The sequence below is a fragment of the Phascolarctos cinereus genome, unplaced genomic scaffold, assembly GCF_003287225.1.
Source record: "Phascolarctos cinereus isolate Bilbo 61053 unplaced genomic scaffold, phaCin_HiC Scaffold_4;HRSCAF=312, whole genome shotgun sequence".
NCBI classification, from domain to species: domain Eukaryota; kingdom Metazoa; phylum Chordata; class Mammalia; order Diprotodontia; family Phascolarctidae; genus Phascolarctos; species Phascolarctos cinereus.
In genome coordinates, this window is record NW_027555847.1 from 223,281,663 (window position 1) to 223,301,302 (window position 19,640).

Here is a 19,640-nt window from a genome sequence, read left to right on the forward strand (position 1 = left end):
TGGTAGGAACCTGGGAATTTTGGAGGAAGATTAGTCGTTCCCTTCTTCTGCCTAACAAGATAGGGCTTCTGTGAAGAGAACTTTGTAATTTAAATAATTTCTACAAATATGTATATTTTTAAAGCCCACTTGCATACAAACCACTATATCTCAGAGACAGAAATAAAAAGATAGGAGGAAAGATTTACTTAAGAGGAATTTTTTTAAATGCCTGCAGGTTGTGGTAACTCTTATCTAGAGGTCCTTGGCCAAGTCTTTATCCCATGTACCAGGACAGCCTCCTGAGAAGAAGGTGCATCTAGGGCAGGGGACCTCTTCCTTTCTCTCTAGTCCTGAAACTGTGGGAACTGCTGGTATCCTTTTTGCCCTGAAAGTTGGTTCTTAGAAAGTTGAGTGCCTTACCTCTGTCTCCTTAGGAGCTGTGTAGGCTAAAGACTGGTGGCCAGAAAAGAATCTAAAAATGGCTGACCTAAATTAGTAGTGTACAAAATCTTTTAATCTCCAAATATGATTTAAAAGTAGCTATGCAAATATAGGTAATAATAGATGTATGTGGATATGAGCTTACCAGCATTATAAAGAGAAAGAGTGCTGGATTGGAGTCCAAAGATCTGGGTTCAAATCATATTTCTTTCTACCACTATGACTTTGGGCAAATCCCTTAATCTCTCTGGTCCTCAGTTGATTTCTTTGAAAAATGACAGCATTGAACTTGATACACTTGAATGTCCTTTCCATCCCCAGATCTTTGACTGTATGATCTACTACCTGTGGATAAGTCACTTAACCTGTCTAGTCCTCAATTACCTCATCTTTAAAAATAAGATAGAATGAAATTAATTCTAAGATCCTTTCTATTGCTGAATTCATGATGCTGTGTTTAGTTTTTTTAGCACATAGAATAATTTAATTTGTAAATTGCCATTGTCCAACCAAAGGAATCTCTTAAGTGAGCCCTAAAGTTTTAAATAATGGAGAGGAAAAAAAACAGTGACTTGCCACCCCTATCAAGCTTCTGTGAAAGATTCACTTATCAAATAATCACAAGACCCACCCCACTTTGCCTCCTATATATTAAGGGAAACTCCAACAGAAAATGAGATATAACCCAATTACTTTTCTCTTGAATGCCACTGTCATCTTCCAAAGGCATAAATCATGGTTTTCTTTGCTCAGTGCTGTGACTTCCTGTGAATCATCAATGGCAGTCCAGAGTTTCTATTTCATCTTTCTTCCTTATTTTCTTTTTCACCATTTGTTTTGCTGTCTGCAATGGCTGCCTTGGAACAGTCCCCACAGCTCCCCCTCAGAATGTGCAAACAGAAGCCCTGAACTCTACCACTATCCAGTTCCTGTGGAACCCTCCTCCTCAGCAGTTCATCAATGGCATCAACCAGGGATACAAGGTAATCCATGCCTTTGGTTGGAAGAGGTCTGTTTGATTGTCTTGAAATGAAATGATTATAATGCATGAATAAAAGATAGTCATTAAACACTTACTATGTGCCAGGCACTGTGCTAAGCACTGGGAATATAAATAAACTCCCCAAGGAACTTACATTCTTATGCAAAGTTAGCAGCTGGCTCAGATAGAGCCTTAGGAGGCATGTACAGGATTGCTTTTCTGTGTTCAGAAATTTTGTTTTATAATTCTGAGAGATGACCCAGCTCCCAGCAACTAGAAAGAGCACTGGCCCCACAGACGAGAAGACCTGGGATCAAATCCTGCCTCTGACACTAGCTGTGTGACTTTGAGCAAGTCACTTGACCTTCTTGTGCCTCAGTTTCCTCATCTGTAAAATGAGGGAAGTGGACTAGATGTCTTCTGAGGTCCCTTCTAGTTCTAAAACTGCTGTATGATCCTATTTGCTCTATTTATTAAACTGAAAAAGAGATTACATCAGAAAAAATGTGTTAATCTCCAATGAATGAATAACCAGGACTGGTCATCCAATGGCACTCCATCCTGCTGGGTGGATTCTCTCAGATCAAATGATTGATCAGAAGTCTACCCAGTGAACTCATAATTAGGGAGCTGGGTGTTCTTAAGAGCTATTTCTGCTAAGCAGTGATAACGTAATGTATTTGTACCTCTATCTTCCCTAGGGATATTTCTGTCTAAAGCAGCAAGGCCAGTTGTCTAGAATAAGAACACCCCTTGTACTGTATCGCAGAAATACTGACAATTTCTCACCTTCCAGCTCTAGCTTCATCTTTCTCACTAGTCATCCAGTTATCGCAGCATTCTATTATTACAACATCATTTGCTTTGTGTCTTTTGTTGGGTCACAGTTTCCAAAATTAGACTGCCAGGTCACTGATAAGATTGGGAATCACCTTAATCTTGACATCTGTATGAATCTATGTGACTCTCCATGTTCTGCAAATGTTTAATAAGTCAATTGAAAGTGATGAAATGTAGTTTTTAAAAACTTTGTTAATTTATTCTCTCTTAGCTCCTAGCATGGCCAGTGGATGTTCCAGAGGCTCTGATCACTGTCACCATTGCTCCTGATTTCCATGGTATTCACCATGGGTATATAACTAACTTGCAGAAATTTACTGCTTACTACACATCAGTTCTATGCTTCACTACACCAGGGGATGGCCCTTGGAGCCCACCCCAACTCATCTGGACTCATGAAGACAGTGAGTATATGGCTGACAATCAGTTTATCATCAATCAAAGATAGAGATATGGATATATAGATATAGATATACGTACATATATATTGCCTACTGTGTGCAAAATGAAACAACAGACAGAATTTTTAAAAAAATTAAAAGATACAGTCTTTTTAGGAGTTTTAATTCTACGCTTAGTTAGAGAGACATGACATACAAAGAAAAAGTTCTCACTATAAGACACTTATTGTACATATGAAGTAGTTTTTTGCCTTAACAGCAAATACTTTTGTTGCAAAACAATAGCATGTAAAATTAGTCATGGTGTTAAAACTGGAAGGAACCTTTGAGGTCATCTAGTCCAACATTTCCCCTCATTTAATAGTTCAGAAAACAAGCCTAGAAGGGAGAAATGATTTCTCCAAGGTGGCTTAGCTAGTTAGTGGTCAAGATAAGGTAAGATAAGAACTCAAGCTTCCTAATTCATAGTCCAGTGCCCAATGTGGGTCACCTCCCCAAAGGGTAAGGTTGCTCGTGGCAAAGTGCTGAAAAAAAGAAGGACATGTCCTCTCCAGCCTGACTTTGACAATTCCTCCCATAATCCATCCTGGGTCTTGAATCCACATATGTAGAATCAGATCTCATATTTAAAGGAAAAAGATTCCTGTATCTAATAAGTTGCATTACAGGTATCTTATATGTGTAATGGGGGCAATCAGGCAAGCCCTCATAATCTGCTAGACTTTGAGAGAGAGAGAGAGAGAGAGAGAGAGAGAGAGAGAGAGAATGAATGTGGATAAACTAACTTTGATATGCCCTACACCCCCCGTTACCACTATCAGGGAGAGAGAACCAAAATACCACCCAGTGTTACCTGCAGTATTCCAAAGTGACAGATCTTTACTGCTGATCCGTAAAATATATAGTCCCTTACAAGTGACCCAGGGGTAGCAGATCAGGCAGTCTCACCTGTTTGCTCCCATTTCATCAATATATTTTCTTTGTAATGACTGTCTTTTAAATTTAGTGTTAATATTATCTCATGCTGTGGTGATCAACAGAAATGTATTTGACTACCTAAGCAGTTATTCACAAGGATTTTATGAACATAATCTTCAAAACTCTACAAACCTAGCTGTTTTTCACAAAATATAACCATAAGAGATGTCAGAAAAAAAACAACAAATAACACTCCTTCCTCTTATCTTTAAAGTGAAAAAGAATAAAATTCAATTATTTATCTATAGCAGTCACCTCAGAAGGGTGGTGGAGAGAAAGAAGCATCTCGCCTCTTTCCTGCTGATGAGTGAATACCCTGCCCTTTATCTTGCACAGCCGCAGGGTAGCCTATTTCCAGGCTTGCCTACCCAGCTTTCTCCCCGTCTTTTTTCTTGATTTCAATGTGTTTCACTGTTTTGCTTACTTAAAAAGGAGCTGGTCTCTTGGGTACTTCTCCTTAGATCAACAAACATCATAGAAAATCATACATCGAGTTTATGTGGATATTGTATTTTACTGTTCACAGGACACATTAGTGTGCTGAAAAGTGTCAAAGGGTTAGCCTTTTCAAATTAAAGAGGAAATCATCTTGACTAAAGCCAGTTACTAAAAGTCAGGGTTTTTTTTCTCCCTCCCCACCCTGTCTTTTTTTTTTTTAAAACACTGATGGGAAAACATCCATAAAGCTTTGTTTCCAGGAAATAGAAAATCAAATCTGATTTGACCTACAGTGAATGAGTAAGAAGAATCCTTCCCTAGGAATTTCAAAAACTATAAGAATGATTTCAGTGTTTTAAATTTTCTCAGCCAAGGAGGCTTGGATATGCAGTCTCATATTCACTATAGATATAGTATATTAAGTGTGATATACAAATTAGTGAAATATACAGTTGAGGTCTATATTGGAAGTGCTTTCTTTTAGAGAAAAAAAACCCCAACACCCTTCGAGGTTCACTCTGCTATAGTTAGGTAACCTAGTGGCAGGCTTTCTTTTTCAAGGTTCAAGTGGAATGGGAACTTAGGGCAAAAGGAGAAGCATCGAGGAAACACAATATAAATTTTTAGTCCAGACATTGCCAACTGGTTTCCACAGAGCTGGAGGATAGCATATTTGGGCAGCAATCTAGGTAGCAGGAGCACAGAGAATATAAAGTGAGCAAAAAGCTTTCTTCCTTAGTTCATCGATTGGAGGAGGAATGAGTTGGATCCAACACCAGTCAAAATGTGTCTCTGAAAGATCAAAATTGAGGGAGGATATAGTCTTGACAGCCATTCTATTTTGCCATCTTCTACCCTGGGAAGCTAAAGCTTGTCAGACTATTTGAGCTCACGAAAAACCCTTTCAAAAGGTTTGCCCTGACAGGTGTATTTTCAGAATCAATTGCCAATTTTTGTTTTAATTACACATTGTAGTTATTCAAATACCAACTGGGAAACTGATCTTGCATTCATCTTAAAAGCCTCCATCTTTCTCCCATTTTATCTCCTCCCATTTCCCCCTTCCTCCCTCCTTTACCACCTTCTCTGTTTCCTATCTTTCTTTCTGAACTCTTCCCCTCATTTTATCTTAGAGAGAAACTTCCTTGAAGAGGAAGATGACAGTGTCAAGGTAGGAATGGGGCTGTGAGAAATAACAGGGAGAAAAGCAGGTCTAGGCTCATCATACCTTTTCTAGAGAGCTTGGACATTTCTATCCCTCTATTTCTCTTAGAAATGAAAGTAGAAAAAACAGGGGTTTATTTTATTTTGTTTTTGTTATTTTTTTAAATCACCAATAAGAGCTTTGGAGCTGTTTCCCTCACTGCCTAGCAGGGGAAAATAGCAAAGCTAGGAAGTTAACTTTTAGAGAAAATAGATGTTGGCATACATACAGATATATATATATATATATATATATATATATATATATACACACACACACATATACATATACAACTACATATATATGCACATATATACACATATGTGTGCATATATGTATATATGTATGTATATGTATATGTACATACACACACACACACACACACACATACACATATACTCATTTAGGTTGCAAGGACCTATGGGTCAGTGGCCATAACTATTTTTATTCTAAATGTTTGATTCTTTGATGTTAAAAATTATTCCCTTTGAATGAACTTCAGGGTCCCAGTGACTGGACATTCTTTTCTTATGGGGCTACATATTATTTTCAAATTCTTCCAGAGTGGTTTCTATACTCCCTTCTCCATTCTAGACATCTGATTAGAGTGGAGCTAACAGAGAGGAAGCCAGTAAAAAAGAAATAGGAACATAGACTTGGAAGGAAGGGTCAACCCCTGCTCAGCCCTCCTCTGACTAGGCCCAGTTACAGCATATCACCACTCTTTACATTCAGTGCTGGCCGTATTGTTCCTTGGCTTGGTACCTTCTCTCTTAGTGCCTCACAGCCGCTTGGGGCCTCCCCCCTGCAGCATTCAATTAGGATTATCCCACTGGTTGTTCTTTTCTGTTCCACCTCCAAAAGCTCAGTTTTTGTGTTAGTCAACCCTCTTCCTTCCCCCCGAAAACATTCTCATCTTGTACCCTATCCCCTCCAGAACCCTGCTACATGTGTGCCTTCCAAGGTGATAGCCAGTTAATCTAATGAACTACAGTAGAGAGAGAGAGCAGAAAGCACAATATTCCCCTTTCCTCCTTACATACCCACTTTACCTACAAAGTAACATAAAAGCATTTTGATAGAATATATGATTTTTTGAGAGCTGGAACAGGTTTTGATTTCCTTTTTTGTCTTAGCACCCCCAGCGACTTGCATAATAACTGACACAAAGTAGTTGTCAGGACTCAAGCCAGAAGACCTGGTTTCAGATCTCTGCTCTGTCTCATGCTGTGTGACCTTGTGCAAGTCACGTCGCAGGCTTCGCTGCGTTCCCTCCTCTAATACAATGAGAGGATTGGACCAGATGTTCTCTAAGTTCCATACTAGCTCTGATAGTTTATGAGTCTATGAGAATGAGGAAGCTGCCCTCTCTCTATGAGAAAGATCCAGTAAAGACTTTATTAATTGCTGTTGACTGGCTCTCTGAAGCTAATGCTTGCACCTTTGTTATCCAGCCCAAAGGTGGGATGTGATGGCAGAAATGCCAATCCAGGGAGGGAGCTTATCCCCTGACCAAAGGCATCACCCCCCCATAATAAGTGGAAACCAAGGAAATCCTATCTGCAGATGCACAACTTCTTCAGCTCCTGAAGATATAAGAGCTGGTGGTAACTCAGAACCTGTAAAAGCTGGGAAGATGGTAGTGAGAGACTGTTGGTGGAAAACAGCAGAAGCGATTGTTCTAATTAGATTAAATCAAGGGGAGAGATGGAGTACAAGGTGTGTGTAAATTTCCTGCTGCCAGTCTCTTTAGTTCTCTGCACAGTTGGGATGTAGACTGGATGAAATAATTTATGTGATAATGGCCAGAGTACCTCTTAACACCTTGCATTTCTTTCCCCTCCTGCTGTTCTTACTGATGTTTCCTACGGGTTTCTGTTGGCCCTGAATCACCATTTTCATTCCCTGGCCCTAACCCTGCCCCACGAATCTGATCAAAAGGAAATGGGGCTCCCCTGTTAACAGATTTCCTGTTCTGATTGCTAGAGCCTGGAGCTGTGGGACACCTGAGTTTCACCGAGATTCTGGACACGTCTCTCAAGGTCAGCTGGCAGGAACCTGTGGAGAAAAATGGCATTATTATAGGCAAGTATCACGTTCTCCTTTTTAAAATTGTTTTGCCGTAGTCAAAATGGTTGGACAGTAGAGCATTCAGGCAGAGCTACCTATGGAGGTGCAGACTTCAGTGTTCTCTTTAGGGTAATTGAAATGTCAACTAGACCATTTTGCCAATTACCGCAAGCCCAAGATTGTACTTACTGAAAGTGACACCCTTTTTAGAAATTATCTCCATCCTGGGGCGTCAAGCTGATTGGCCTCTCGTTTAGTCTGCTCTTCATCTTCGGTGTACCTTCCCAGTGCTCTTTGACCTCTGTTGAGAACCAAGATTTCAAGATAGTAAACCTGTGCCTGAAAACTTGAGCAACACACAGAGAAAAAGGAAATGTTAGATTCCGTAGACTTTGGGAACAGTTATGAGTAGTGTAAGAAGAAGAGAATATAAGTTCCCTTCAATAATTAAAAAAAATTATTATTTTGTGATCTAAGGCAGGGATTCTTAACTTTTTTGTGACGACCCCTTTGGCAGTCTGGTGAAAACTATGGACCCTTTCTTAGAAGAATGTTTTTAAGTCATTGAAGGACATGTTAAATTTCAGTTAGAGGTTACTGAAAATAAAATCGTAATTTTTTTTCCTATCCAAGTAAACAGACCCCCTCAAAGCTATCCACAAACCCTGCGGACATAGTAAGAACCCCTGGTCAGAGGTCTCTCTCATGCAAAACATTTGGGGTTTTTTTCCCTGATTTTTAAATGATTTTTGTTGGAAAATATTTTAAATAAATTTTTAGGTTGCAACTTTTAAAATAGTAATGATTAGAACCAGGAAAACAATGTATGTAGATAGTGCCTACAAAAATGTAGATGGAAAGAACAATAATAACAACAGCAAATTTAAACTTATAACTTGTAATTATAATTACCAAAGAAGTAAGAAATGAGGAAATAACACCTCTTTCCCTTCTTTTGAGAGATAGAAAATTGTGACTGCTGAACATTGTATATATGTATATATAGCCTATATATGTGCGTATATATATATACATACAGAAATAAAAATGATATAAAAACAAAATATATCTATAATTTTCAAAGAAAATAATAGTAAAAACACAAGATAGAAATATTGAGCAATCATAAAACCTTTTCCTTGTTCACTATAATTTTGGTGGGGCAGGGAAAACATAAAAGCCAATAATTCTAAAAATCGATAAACCTTTTTTTGTGATGTGACCGTTTATATCTATGTCATATATCCACTTGGAATTTATTGTAGTATGTGGTATGAGATCTTAATCTAAACCTAATTTCTGCCAGACTTCTTTCCAGTTTTCCTAACAGTTATTGAATGGTGAATCTAGTTGTAGTCTTTGAGTTTGTCAAACACTGTATAACTGTGTTTGTTTCTGTATGTTGTGTAACTAAACTGTTCCATTGATTGACTTTCTATCTTTTAGCCATTGCCAAATAGTTTTGATTATCACTGCTTTGTAGTATAGTTTGAGGCTTGGTGCTACTAGACACTTTTGCTTCCTTTTTTTCCCCCTATTATTTCCTTTAAGAATCTTTGACCCTTTATTCTTCCAGATTAATTTTTTCTCCTAGCTCCTAAAGTAATCTTTTGGTGGTTCAATTGGTATGGCACTGAATAAGTCAATGAATTTAGGTAGTTTTATTATTTTTATTAGGTTAGCATTTTACCTCACGCAAGAGAAGATACTAAAATTTTAGCATCAAAGAAATGGGAAGGACAAGGAAAGAGAAGGAAAAAAAAACACAAAAAGTAAGCTTACTTTGTCCCAAGCACTGTGCTGAACACTTTTTACAAATATTGGCTTATTTACAAGAATACAGTGCCATCACTGTCATTGAAGAGACAAGCATACAACCGGATCTCCAGAGGGCAAGGGATAACCAGAATCCCAAACTTGGATGCAACTTTTTTTAGGATTTGCAGGAATAGGAAGTGGATCCATGATCTGCATGAGAAATACCCTCTTGCCATCATACTGAGGCCACATCAGACTCTCTGTCACTCCTCTAGGTGCCCTGTACTGAAGAGGTCCAGGTGTTTTAGAAGAAGGGGAGAAATCTCATTCAAACATATCTGATTGTTTTCCCATCCCTAGGGCATAGACAGCGTAATTCCACTCTGCCACTTACTGGCTGTGTGGTCTTGGAAAAAAATCACATGATCTCTCTAGGTCTTGGTTTCCTCTTTTTGTGTGTCATGGATCCCTCTGGCAGTCTGTTAGTCTTATCTGCAAAATATGGATGAGAATCCATATGCCATCTACTTCACGTTGTTAGGAGGAAAGGGCTATAAAAATATGACCTATTATTCTGATGCATGTGAACATGCTTTGGAAACTTTAAATCTTTGTGAGAATTTAAGGTGAGAATTCATAATTGGTCAATATTGAACAGCCCCATTCTATACCAATCTCTTAATTAGCAAAACTCCATTGTAGTCACATATAATACACACCTAAATATGTTGTACAGTACTTGACTCAGGCACAATAGAAATTATACTTGTCCTCTCTCAATAGCTTAAGATGTAATGTCACCTCCTCCCTATACTCAGAGTCATAATTAGGTTAGGGTGATTGAACTTTTCCCCAGTCACAAAAATGTTGCAGTATCTTGACAATTTTTCAATAGCAGAGACACGATGAACTTACTATGTAGCTAGCAAGAATAACTGATTAAATTAGGAAGTTACTAGATGGTGCTTCATACCCACCCCCTAAAAACTCTCCTTGTCCCTAGCTTCCTGGAGGCCTGGTATCTCTCTCCTACTTTAAGTGAAGTTGTCCAAATTGGTTTAAGTGTGAGTTTATTGTTAATTATAATACATTGTATTATTATAATAAATGATAATAATAAATTCACCCCTATGCAAAACTTGCTAGTTACAATCCATACACATGTGAAGTTAGGTACAAATTATTTAAATAACTAAACTCCATTCTCCACTTTGAGCCCTTGGGAATCTTGGTATATACCAGCTTTATTGAGAGGGTCAGAACAGCTCCATCTGGTTCCCTCTCTTTTTCTTCTCATGTATACCAGGCTCATGTATAGCTAGAAACAAGGAAAGCAGAGCAACCACACCCTCATTGGCTGTCTATCATACAACAGATGCAGCTAAGGTAATTGAACAGGGCTTTCAATCGTGAAGTTACAGGTGGTTCTGAACTTGCAAACAGGTTGTATTCCACAAGTTAGTGTTTACATCAGATGTTTGGAACTTGAAGTTTGTTACTCCATAGAAACAGAATTATGTTCAGGATAGTAATATTCCCAACCTAGTCTACAAAAGATTATTTAACCCATAGTGTACCTGAAGTATAGTACTAATAGTACTAGAAACCGTAAGTACCATGTATGACTATTTCCATGGACAGATGTATTGAATGGAAATCCAAGGAGATATATCTACCCCAACCCCCATATCCCTGAAGCTGTGGTAGTGAGATAAGTGTTTCCCTCTTTATCCAATATCTCCCTACCATGTAAGCAGTGGAATATGGAAACTCCTCCCCCACCTCCCATCCTGAGTTACTGATGGTAGCTCCAATGGGTTGGTTAGGAACCCCAAAAGGAATTCCCGTAAGAGTCATATCTCCACGACCAGGCAAGCAGTGGAATATGGAAACTCCTCCCATTCTTAGTCACTGATGGTAGCTCCAATGGATTGGGTTAGGAACACCATAAGGGAGAGGGAGAGGGAGAGGCAGGGACTTGGACACCAGTTGGTTAAGTCTCCTACAAGTGTAAACCCTTGTGTCTTTGTCTGTAAAATTGGAATAATAATAAACTCTCTAACAATCTAAGCTGTCTGAATGTGGGATAGACTAATTCAATTGCTAGTGGAATTCTTCCTCTCTAGAGGCCTTCAAGGAAATATATACTCTTTAGTGAATTGAGGGCAGGACTATTTTTTTTTCCTTTTTGACTTGTATCCCTAATGCCTATCACAGTGCTTTAGACATGATGGGCATTCAATTGAAAATTGGATGACCATTTGTGGGGATGTTGTAGGAGAAATTTATGTTCAGGTATGGGTTGGGTTAGGTAGCATTTGAGGTCCCTACCAATTTTAATATTCTATATGACACTTGTATTGCCTTCCTCATATGGGTAGTGGGGAAAATGGGCTAGGTGGCATTTGAGAATGGGGGAGACATGGTTGTCCAAGGGGTCTTAATTTAGAATCTGTGGTTGTCATTTGGTTTTATACAACGTAGGGAAAGATGAAAGGAAGTTTCTGTCCCAAGCCACTTAGGCTGCCCATTTGCCTTTGGGCAACCTAATACTTGTAAATAGGACATAATAGTTTCCCAACACTGGAGTTCTTTGAGCTGGATCAGCACTCATTGATCATAATACCATAGAGCTTGAAACAACCTTTGTAATTGTGTAATCCAAGGGTTCTTAACCTAGAATCTGTGAATTTTTAAATAACTATTTTTTGATAAATACATTTCAATATATTTGCTCTTCTTTTCACTAGACTGTCAAAAGAGTCCAACATACACAAGTGGTGTGAATACACACACACACACACACACACACACACACACATACATGCAATTAAGAACCCCTATTTTATCTAATCCCCTCATCAGAGTCAGGGAAACTGAAGCTCAGAGTGATTGAGTGACTTACCTAAGGTCATACATGTAGTAAGTGACATATAGTTCCATTAATGGAACCCAGGTCCTCTGATTCCTCTTTTAATTGTGGCATGATGAACCCCAGATTGTCATGAATAAGGTCATATGTGAAAGATGGGATTTTTCTTGAAATGTGAGAATTACTACTCTTTGAAAGAACAGCATAATACCTTCAGTGTTTATATCAATGGTTGCATTGGCTCTTCTACTTTGTGTAGCATCCCTGTTGCTTTGGGCCTTCCTTCCAGTAACTTGGCCCACTAGCTTGATTCATTTTGTAGACTGAAAACATCAACTCCACAAAATGGCAGCAGATAGATCACCTCAGATATGCAGACAACACCAATCTGATGGCAGAAAGTGAAGAAGAATTAAGAAGCCTCTTGATAAGGGTAAAAGAGAAGAGTGTAAAAGCTGGCTTGAAGCTTAACATTAAAAACAACAGCAACAACAACTAAGATTTTGGCAACTGGTCCCATCACTTTCTGGCAAATAGAGGGAGAAGAAATGGCAGCAGTGTCAGATTTTATATTCTTGGGTCTGAAGATCACTGCAGATGACAACTACAACCATGAAATTAAAAGATGCTTACTCCTTGAAAGGAAAGCTATGGCAAACATGGACAGTATACTAAAAAACAGTGATATCACCTTGCAGACAAAGGTCTATATAGTCAAAGCTGTGGTTTTTCCAGTAGCAATGTATGACTATGATAGTTGAACTCTATGGAAAGCTGAGTGCTGTGGAATCGATACTTTTGAATTGTGGTACTAGAAAAGACTTTTCAGAGTCCCTTGGATAGCAGGGAGATCTAGTCAATATTTAAAGAAATTAATTCAAGTTTTTCACTGGAAGGTCAAAAACTGAAGCTGATGTTTAAATGCTTTGGCCACACAATGAGAAGACATAACTCATTGGAAAAGATCCTGATGCTGGGAAAGATTGAAGGCAAAAGGAAAAGGGGATGGCCGACGATGAGATGGATAGATAGTATCATAGAAACAATGAATATGAACTTAGACAGACTTCAAGAGATAGTGAGGATATAAGGGCCTGGACTGCTGTGGTCCATGGGGTCACAAAGAGTCAGTCATAACTGAATGACTAAACAACAATCTCAAGTCAATCGTTCTACTCCTTCCAAATCAATACATTATCCCACTTTCCACAGTAGTGATTCAGACCTTCTCATCCCTCTTCAACCCCTTCCTTCCAATCTCAGATGAAGACACTACCCTTCTGCTTGCTAAAGCCAACTCCTAAACATGTACCTTTGATCTCATCCCCTTGTGTGTCTTCTAATAGACTGTCCCAACTATTATCTCCTCTCTCTCTTTCAATTTCTCCTTAATTACTGGTGCTTCCTTGCTGCCTGCTTAGTATTGATTTCAGAGGGAAGACAGTTTGAATGCAACCTATATATGATTCATAATGTCAGTAAAGTCTGCTTTTAAGTTTCACATGTAAACAAAATATTGAGTATCAAGCTAAGTTTCCCTGGTAGATAGTTTTAGTTTCCAAGAATTATCATGTTTTTCAATCAAGAAATAAATATACATTTATCTGTCACTAATGTAGACACCTGCCCTGCCCTATCAGAGAAGGCAGCCTGTTTTATTCCCATTTAGTTTAACAAGAAAAATCCATGGGCACAATCATTTGAGTTGGGCAAGCCTTTTATTGCTAAACAGCCATTGCCAATACTTCCAATTTATGATCATCTGCTTTTTTTTAACTAGCTAATAGAATTTAGTGAACTCATTAGAAGATTTTATTTAAATAAATACCTTTAGTTTCAAGCAAAATCTGTTGTTTATGATGGCACTGTTTACCCTCTTTGCTATAGAAGGGAATGCTAGTATTATAAAAAGTGACATTCTCCTGCAGAAGGTTTGGTTGCATTGCCGTTCTTATGTTGGAGCATTGTGTTGTCCTAGAGACTGGCTTCAGTTTAACTTTCTCCAATCTACCATCTACCTTGTGTGTGTGTGTGTGTGTGTGTGTGTGTGTGTGTGTGTATACTTCACATATGTGTTGTCTTCCCTGATAGAATGTTAGCTTCTTGTTAGTAGGCAATGTTTCACACTTATCTTTGTAGTCCCAGCACCTAGTATAATGCTTGTTATGTGGTGGGCACTTAATAAATTCTTATTGATTAACAGACTGATTGACATGATACCAAACCAAACCAAACAACAACAAATGACCTGAAAAGTACCCTCTGTCCTCAAGGAGTTTCTATTCTACAGCTCTTGAAGTGGAAATGCTGCTTGCCTTTGTTTGTTTGTTTTTCCTCCTCTCCCATCTTCTCTTTTTCAGATAGTTTCCTAGATCTCAAGTCACCATTAAATAATTTCACCTTAAAGATGGTTGGGCAGCAGCAATAGGGAAGTGATTCCTGACCATAGTTCTTTTGTTATCTCTGTGGGAAAGAGAGGTCCTGGAGAGGGACAAGACTAAGGCATTGTGATTATTTCATTAGCCTCTGTTCAGTCAAGCTTCAGGCACTTCCCCAAGGAATGTAATAATTAGTAACCTGCCCCCAATAAGGCAAGCCATAATGCATTGGCTATGGTAGAGTGCTGCTCTGTTGATGACAGATTGGCATCTCTAAGAATGACTTGGACTTCCAATGGAGCGTGACAGTACCACCACGCAGGTCTATTTCGTGCCAAACGTTCCAGTATTTCCTAAAGAGATGCAACCAAAGATAAAATCTGCATTAGTGAGAGAAACAAGAACCCAAGGCTCCAATTCCAGGAAAATTTTATTCATCCAATGATCCTTTTGAGACTTCCTATTAAAGCCATGCATTGCTATTAAAGGCAGCTGCTGGAATTGTTTCATAGACTGATTAGCTTGGTGCTTTATACAATGCTGCTTTAAGGTCTATATACCTGGTAAGAAGCTACTATTTTATTAGCTTTGGTTCATAGATATCATTCACTGTGATTTCTTTTTAATTCTGGGGTCTGGAATGAGAGAAAGGTACAAAGAATGAGGGAAAGATCCAGCCTTCTTAGTAAATTACTCACTGCTCTCCTTGTAAATTTCAGTATCTTCCTCTCTCCCTCTGTAAACTCTGATTTATGAGGGCCAGGATATAGACAGACAGTTTGTGATTGGATATACTGCTCTCTTGTAGAGAATTTACTTCAGATCAACAGAAAATTATTTCTGAAACTCCTCTGGTCGTTAGTCTCTGTTAGGCAGCCGTTTATGGAGAAGGTAGAGTGCCAATACAGAAGGAAGGGTCTGTGGCACCTTCTCTCCTCTAGCTTACATTAGAGCCAGATGAAACATTTGCTGTCCAGACTGATTGGACTCCACCAGATACATCCCTGGAAAAGTTGCCTATAAAATAGAGGACATCTTTCCTCACCACATGGCCCAAAGTTTCTGCCCATCTGTGTATGACTGGACTTTAGATGCAGTTTTTATTAAGTATTCTTGGTCTAGCTCATTCAACTCAATTTTGTTTTTATTTGTCCTAGCCTGATTAAATCAGGTTTTGTTGGCATGTCCATGGATATCCTTATCATTTTTAGTATATAATTTTATCAGTTTTTATGCCAATAGATCATAACAGTTCTATACTAAATTGCTGTAACTAGAGTACTCACTAAAGGCTGCCATTGTGTTCTTGCTCCAGGTCAGTATTTTCAACCAATGCCACCATTTTTTGTGCGTTTTGATGGCGAATGGTTTTGAGCAGCTGAAGTTAACTACCACATAGGTTCAACGTTACGTAACACTGGGTTTTTATGCCTTTGGAATAGGCTTAGCAATGTTAACATTATATTCTGAACTATTAAGAGAATTGGTTCAGATAATGCAGAGGTGATTATTCCAAGCTTGTCCATACACATAAAAAATGTGTCACAATAGTTATTTAAAAGTCTTCTACTTATATCCTTGAACATCAACAATAAGACATTCATTCTAAGTCACTGAATGATTGAATATGAAAGGATTAAATAAAAAATAATGTTATTAGCTTATAGACCTTGAATATTATGTTTAATAAGTCCAAGTGTCAGATGGATAGGTGATTTGGGTAAAAGATGTTAGCAACAGCCATAGGATAGAGTAGAAAATAGATACCACAATCAAAAAAAAAATAGAGATTAGTAATGGAATGGTCGGTCTACTTACAAGCATTTACAGCATGGACAAACTGGAGAGGAGGCTAAAACTGCAAGCTGACAAGCCACAGAGGAAGAGTTGGCCAGCTAGCTCAAGCTAATTCCTATAGAAGACCTCTACTTATCTCCTAAATGAGAGGTATCAACACCATATACATGGATTTCATAAGGCCCACAAAACTCTTAGTGCTACCAGAAACAGAATAAAATGTAATTGGCAAACATTTAACATAATCATTAAAATAAAACAGATAATATTAATATTAATTTATTAACATAAATCAATATGCGGTGAGCATTATTTATAATTTAGTGCCCTACCCTTTCTGTTTGAGTTTGACACCACTGCTCTAAATGGTAAGTCCTCTCTTCCCTCCTACTACTCCTTTGTATTTACTCTGTATATGTTTGCATTCATTTCATAATGGAGCTAGAATAGATCACACAGACTGATTAGATCCAATGTAAATTTATGTTTCTAATATCAACTGGACCCTCACTGCAACATGATAATCCTTTTCTTCCTCTCTAATTGTGTGTGTGTGTGTGTGTGTGTGTGTGTGTGTGTTTGTGCGAAGTAACCAGGGTTAAGTGACTTACCCAGAATCACACAGTTAAGAAATGTCAAGTGTCTGAGGCCAGATTTGAACTTAAGTCCTCTGGCTCCAGGGCTGGTACTTTATTCACTGTGCCCCAGGTTTTCTATCCCACTTCCTATAGAGGCATTCTAGATCTTCAAGACTCCATACCGTCTCCTCCCTCTTAGCTAAAGACCTGGCCTATACTTTATTATTATTATTATCATCATCATCATCATCATTATTATTTTGGAGGCAATCAGGTTTAAGTGGCTTGCCCAGGTGATACAACTAGTAAATATCTGAGAATCAATTTGAACTCAGATCGTCCTGACTCCAGGGCCAATGCTCTATCCGCTGCTCCTATCCTTTTTTAAGAAAATGAAGACCATTCACCATGAACTCCCTCTTCTTCCCATCCCTACTTCTCAAAGTCCCTTGCTTTCATCTTTCATTCTCTCTTCTTTTACTCCAGCCTTTAATAAGAGGTGACCCTTCTCCTTGCCAAGATCACCTTTTCTACATGTATCCTTGATCTCATCCCATTTTATTTTCTCCAGCAGACTGCCCCCCCATAATAATCTAATGTGTATAATCTTGGATGTCTTCCTATATCCTAGTTCCTTCCCTACTATTTACAAAAATTCCAAGTCTCCCAAATCCTGAAAAAAAAATTATTAGATTCTACTATCTCTTCAAACTAATATCCTATAACTCTTTTCCAAAACTATCTATACCCATTACTTTCATTTTCTCTCCTCACACTCACTTCTAATACTTTCTCCACTCTGGATTTTCATCACATTGCTCTGTTTTGGTTCTCCTCCTGCCTTTCTGACCATTCTATCTCAATCTGCTTTTTTGATTCATCATCCATATTATACCCTCTAAATTTGGGCATGCCTCAAGGTTCTATTTTGTGCCCTCTTTTATTTTTCTCTGCAGTCTCACTTGGTGATCTACTCACTTCTTTTGGATTCAATAATCATCTCAAATCCGATTATTTCTAGATCTCTATATACAGTACTAGATTCTCTCTATTCTGAGCAATTTTCTATTATATATTTAAAACTGGATGTTCCATAGGCATCTAAAATTCAGTATGCCCAAAACTTAACCCATCTTTTCCCCAAAATGAAATTCTCTTTCGAACTTACTTATTTCTGTTAAGGGCACCACCATCTTTCTAGTCCCCTGGGTTCACAACCTTGTAGTTATACTTTAGTCCTCATTCTTCACAACACATGAGTTGTGAAATCTTGAGTGTTCAGGTTGTGAAATGAGTTTCCAAATCTTGTTGCCTCTACCTTTACAACATTTTTCCTACCTAGCCCTTTCTCTCTATTCATATCTTAATTCTGACACTCATGTCTCACCTGAACTTTTGCAATACCCTCTAGATTGGTCTCCCTGCCTCCTTCCTCCCTCTCCTCTCCCCCTCTGCACCATTTTTTTCTTCTCCAATCTATTCTCCACCCAACTTCCAAAGTAAAATTTTCCTAAAGTTCAGATCTATCCACATCATCCCCCCCCCAAAAAAAAAACTCCAGTGGCTCCCTATTTCCTCTAGGATCAAATATAAGCTCTGATTATCTTTCAAAGCCCTTTACAATCTGGCACCAACCTACCTTTCTAACTTATTATACAGTCTTCCCCTTTCCTGAACTCTTATAATCCAGTCACACTGGCCCTTCTGATGCTCTTCACAACCAAACACTCTATCTCGTCTCCTTGCCTTTGCACTGACTGTCCCCCAAGCTTGGAATGCATTTCACCTTACCTGACTTTAAGGATCCCTTCGAGACACTGTCCAAGCAACCATCTTCTATGTGAAACCTTTCCTGGTCCCATGCCTTTCTCCAGCTGTTCGTGTTGCCTCACTCTCATAAATTTACCTTGTACTAATTTTGTGTGTATTTTGTATACAGTTGTATGTATATGTGTTAGTTCCCTCTATGGAAGATAAGCTTCTTGATAACAGATACTGCTTCAGTTTTGCCTTTGTATCCCTGGCACCTAACATAGGGCCTGATACACAGTAGGTACCTTAAAAATTCTTATTGATTGATGTATTGAATGTTGTTGTTTCCCATACCTTTCCCAATAGAAGGCATGAACTGCTGGTTTTTTTTTTTTTGGTTTGTTTTTTCTTTCTAACCCCAGTTTGTGGTACAGTGCCTGGTATATAGTAGATGTTTAGTAAATGCTTGTTGGAATGAATGAATGGTCACAAACCAGGAAATATGAGTGAGATAAGGTGACTAAAAATAAATTAAATGATGATTCAGATACACAGTGATAACATTGGCATCTAGAGTAAACAACCCTTAGCCCCTATCCTTAGCACTCCTATCTCAGGGGAGCTAATCCTTGAAGGTAATTCTCTGAGTCTTAGGACCCTCTAGGTCCTTGAGTGTGACCCTTTGACTCAATCCAAGCTTCACAGAATAAATCCCCTTAATAAAAGAATTTGTTCTGTAAAACTTGGACTCAGTAAAAAGGCCACCTAGGAGGCCACTTGTGAAGGCTGAAGGTTCCCCAGCCCTGCCCTAAGAGAATTGCATAGGAAGGCAATTTATATCAGATGCACCAGGAAAGAACTGCAGCTGTTTCTGACAGCAGTTCCTGACATTTAATCTTTTTTTTTCTTCTTAAAGCTATTAAGAATTAGTCTAGCTGTATAGTGTGCTCCCAGTTCTTGGTTTCTGCATAGTGCATTAATGTCTATAACCATTTTCATTATTTCCATCTCAAAAAAATGGAACTTGAGGAGGTTAAAATGCCTGATAATTTTTTAGCATCAAGATCATTGGCTAAGAGTAAGGAAAAATATATTTTCTTGTTTTTTTTCCTTCAACTTTGTACATCCTAGGTCCTTTCATCATTGTCTGCATCATCAAGTGATATTTT

At 38.4% G+C, this 19,640-nt stretch overlaps 1 protein-coding gene across 1 annotated transcript in view; it reads left to right on the plus strand.

The window, feature by feature from the left end:
• The window catches only part of SDK1 (sidekick cell adhesion molecule 1), a 1,163,851-nt gene that overhangs the window by 917,861 nt on the left and 226,350 nt on the right, over positions 1-19,640 (plus strand). Inside the window, 3 exon segments of the mRNA XM_078152930.1 lie at positions 1,291-1,406; positions 2,457-2,649; positions 7,253-7,351. Of these exon segments, the coding sequence (XP_078009056.1) occupies positions 1,291-1,406; positions 2,457-2,649; positions 7,253-7,351 (408 nt within the window).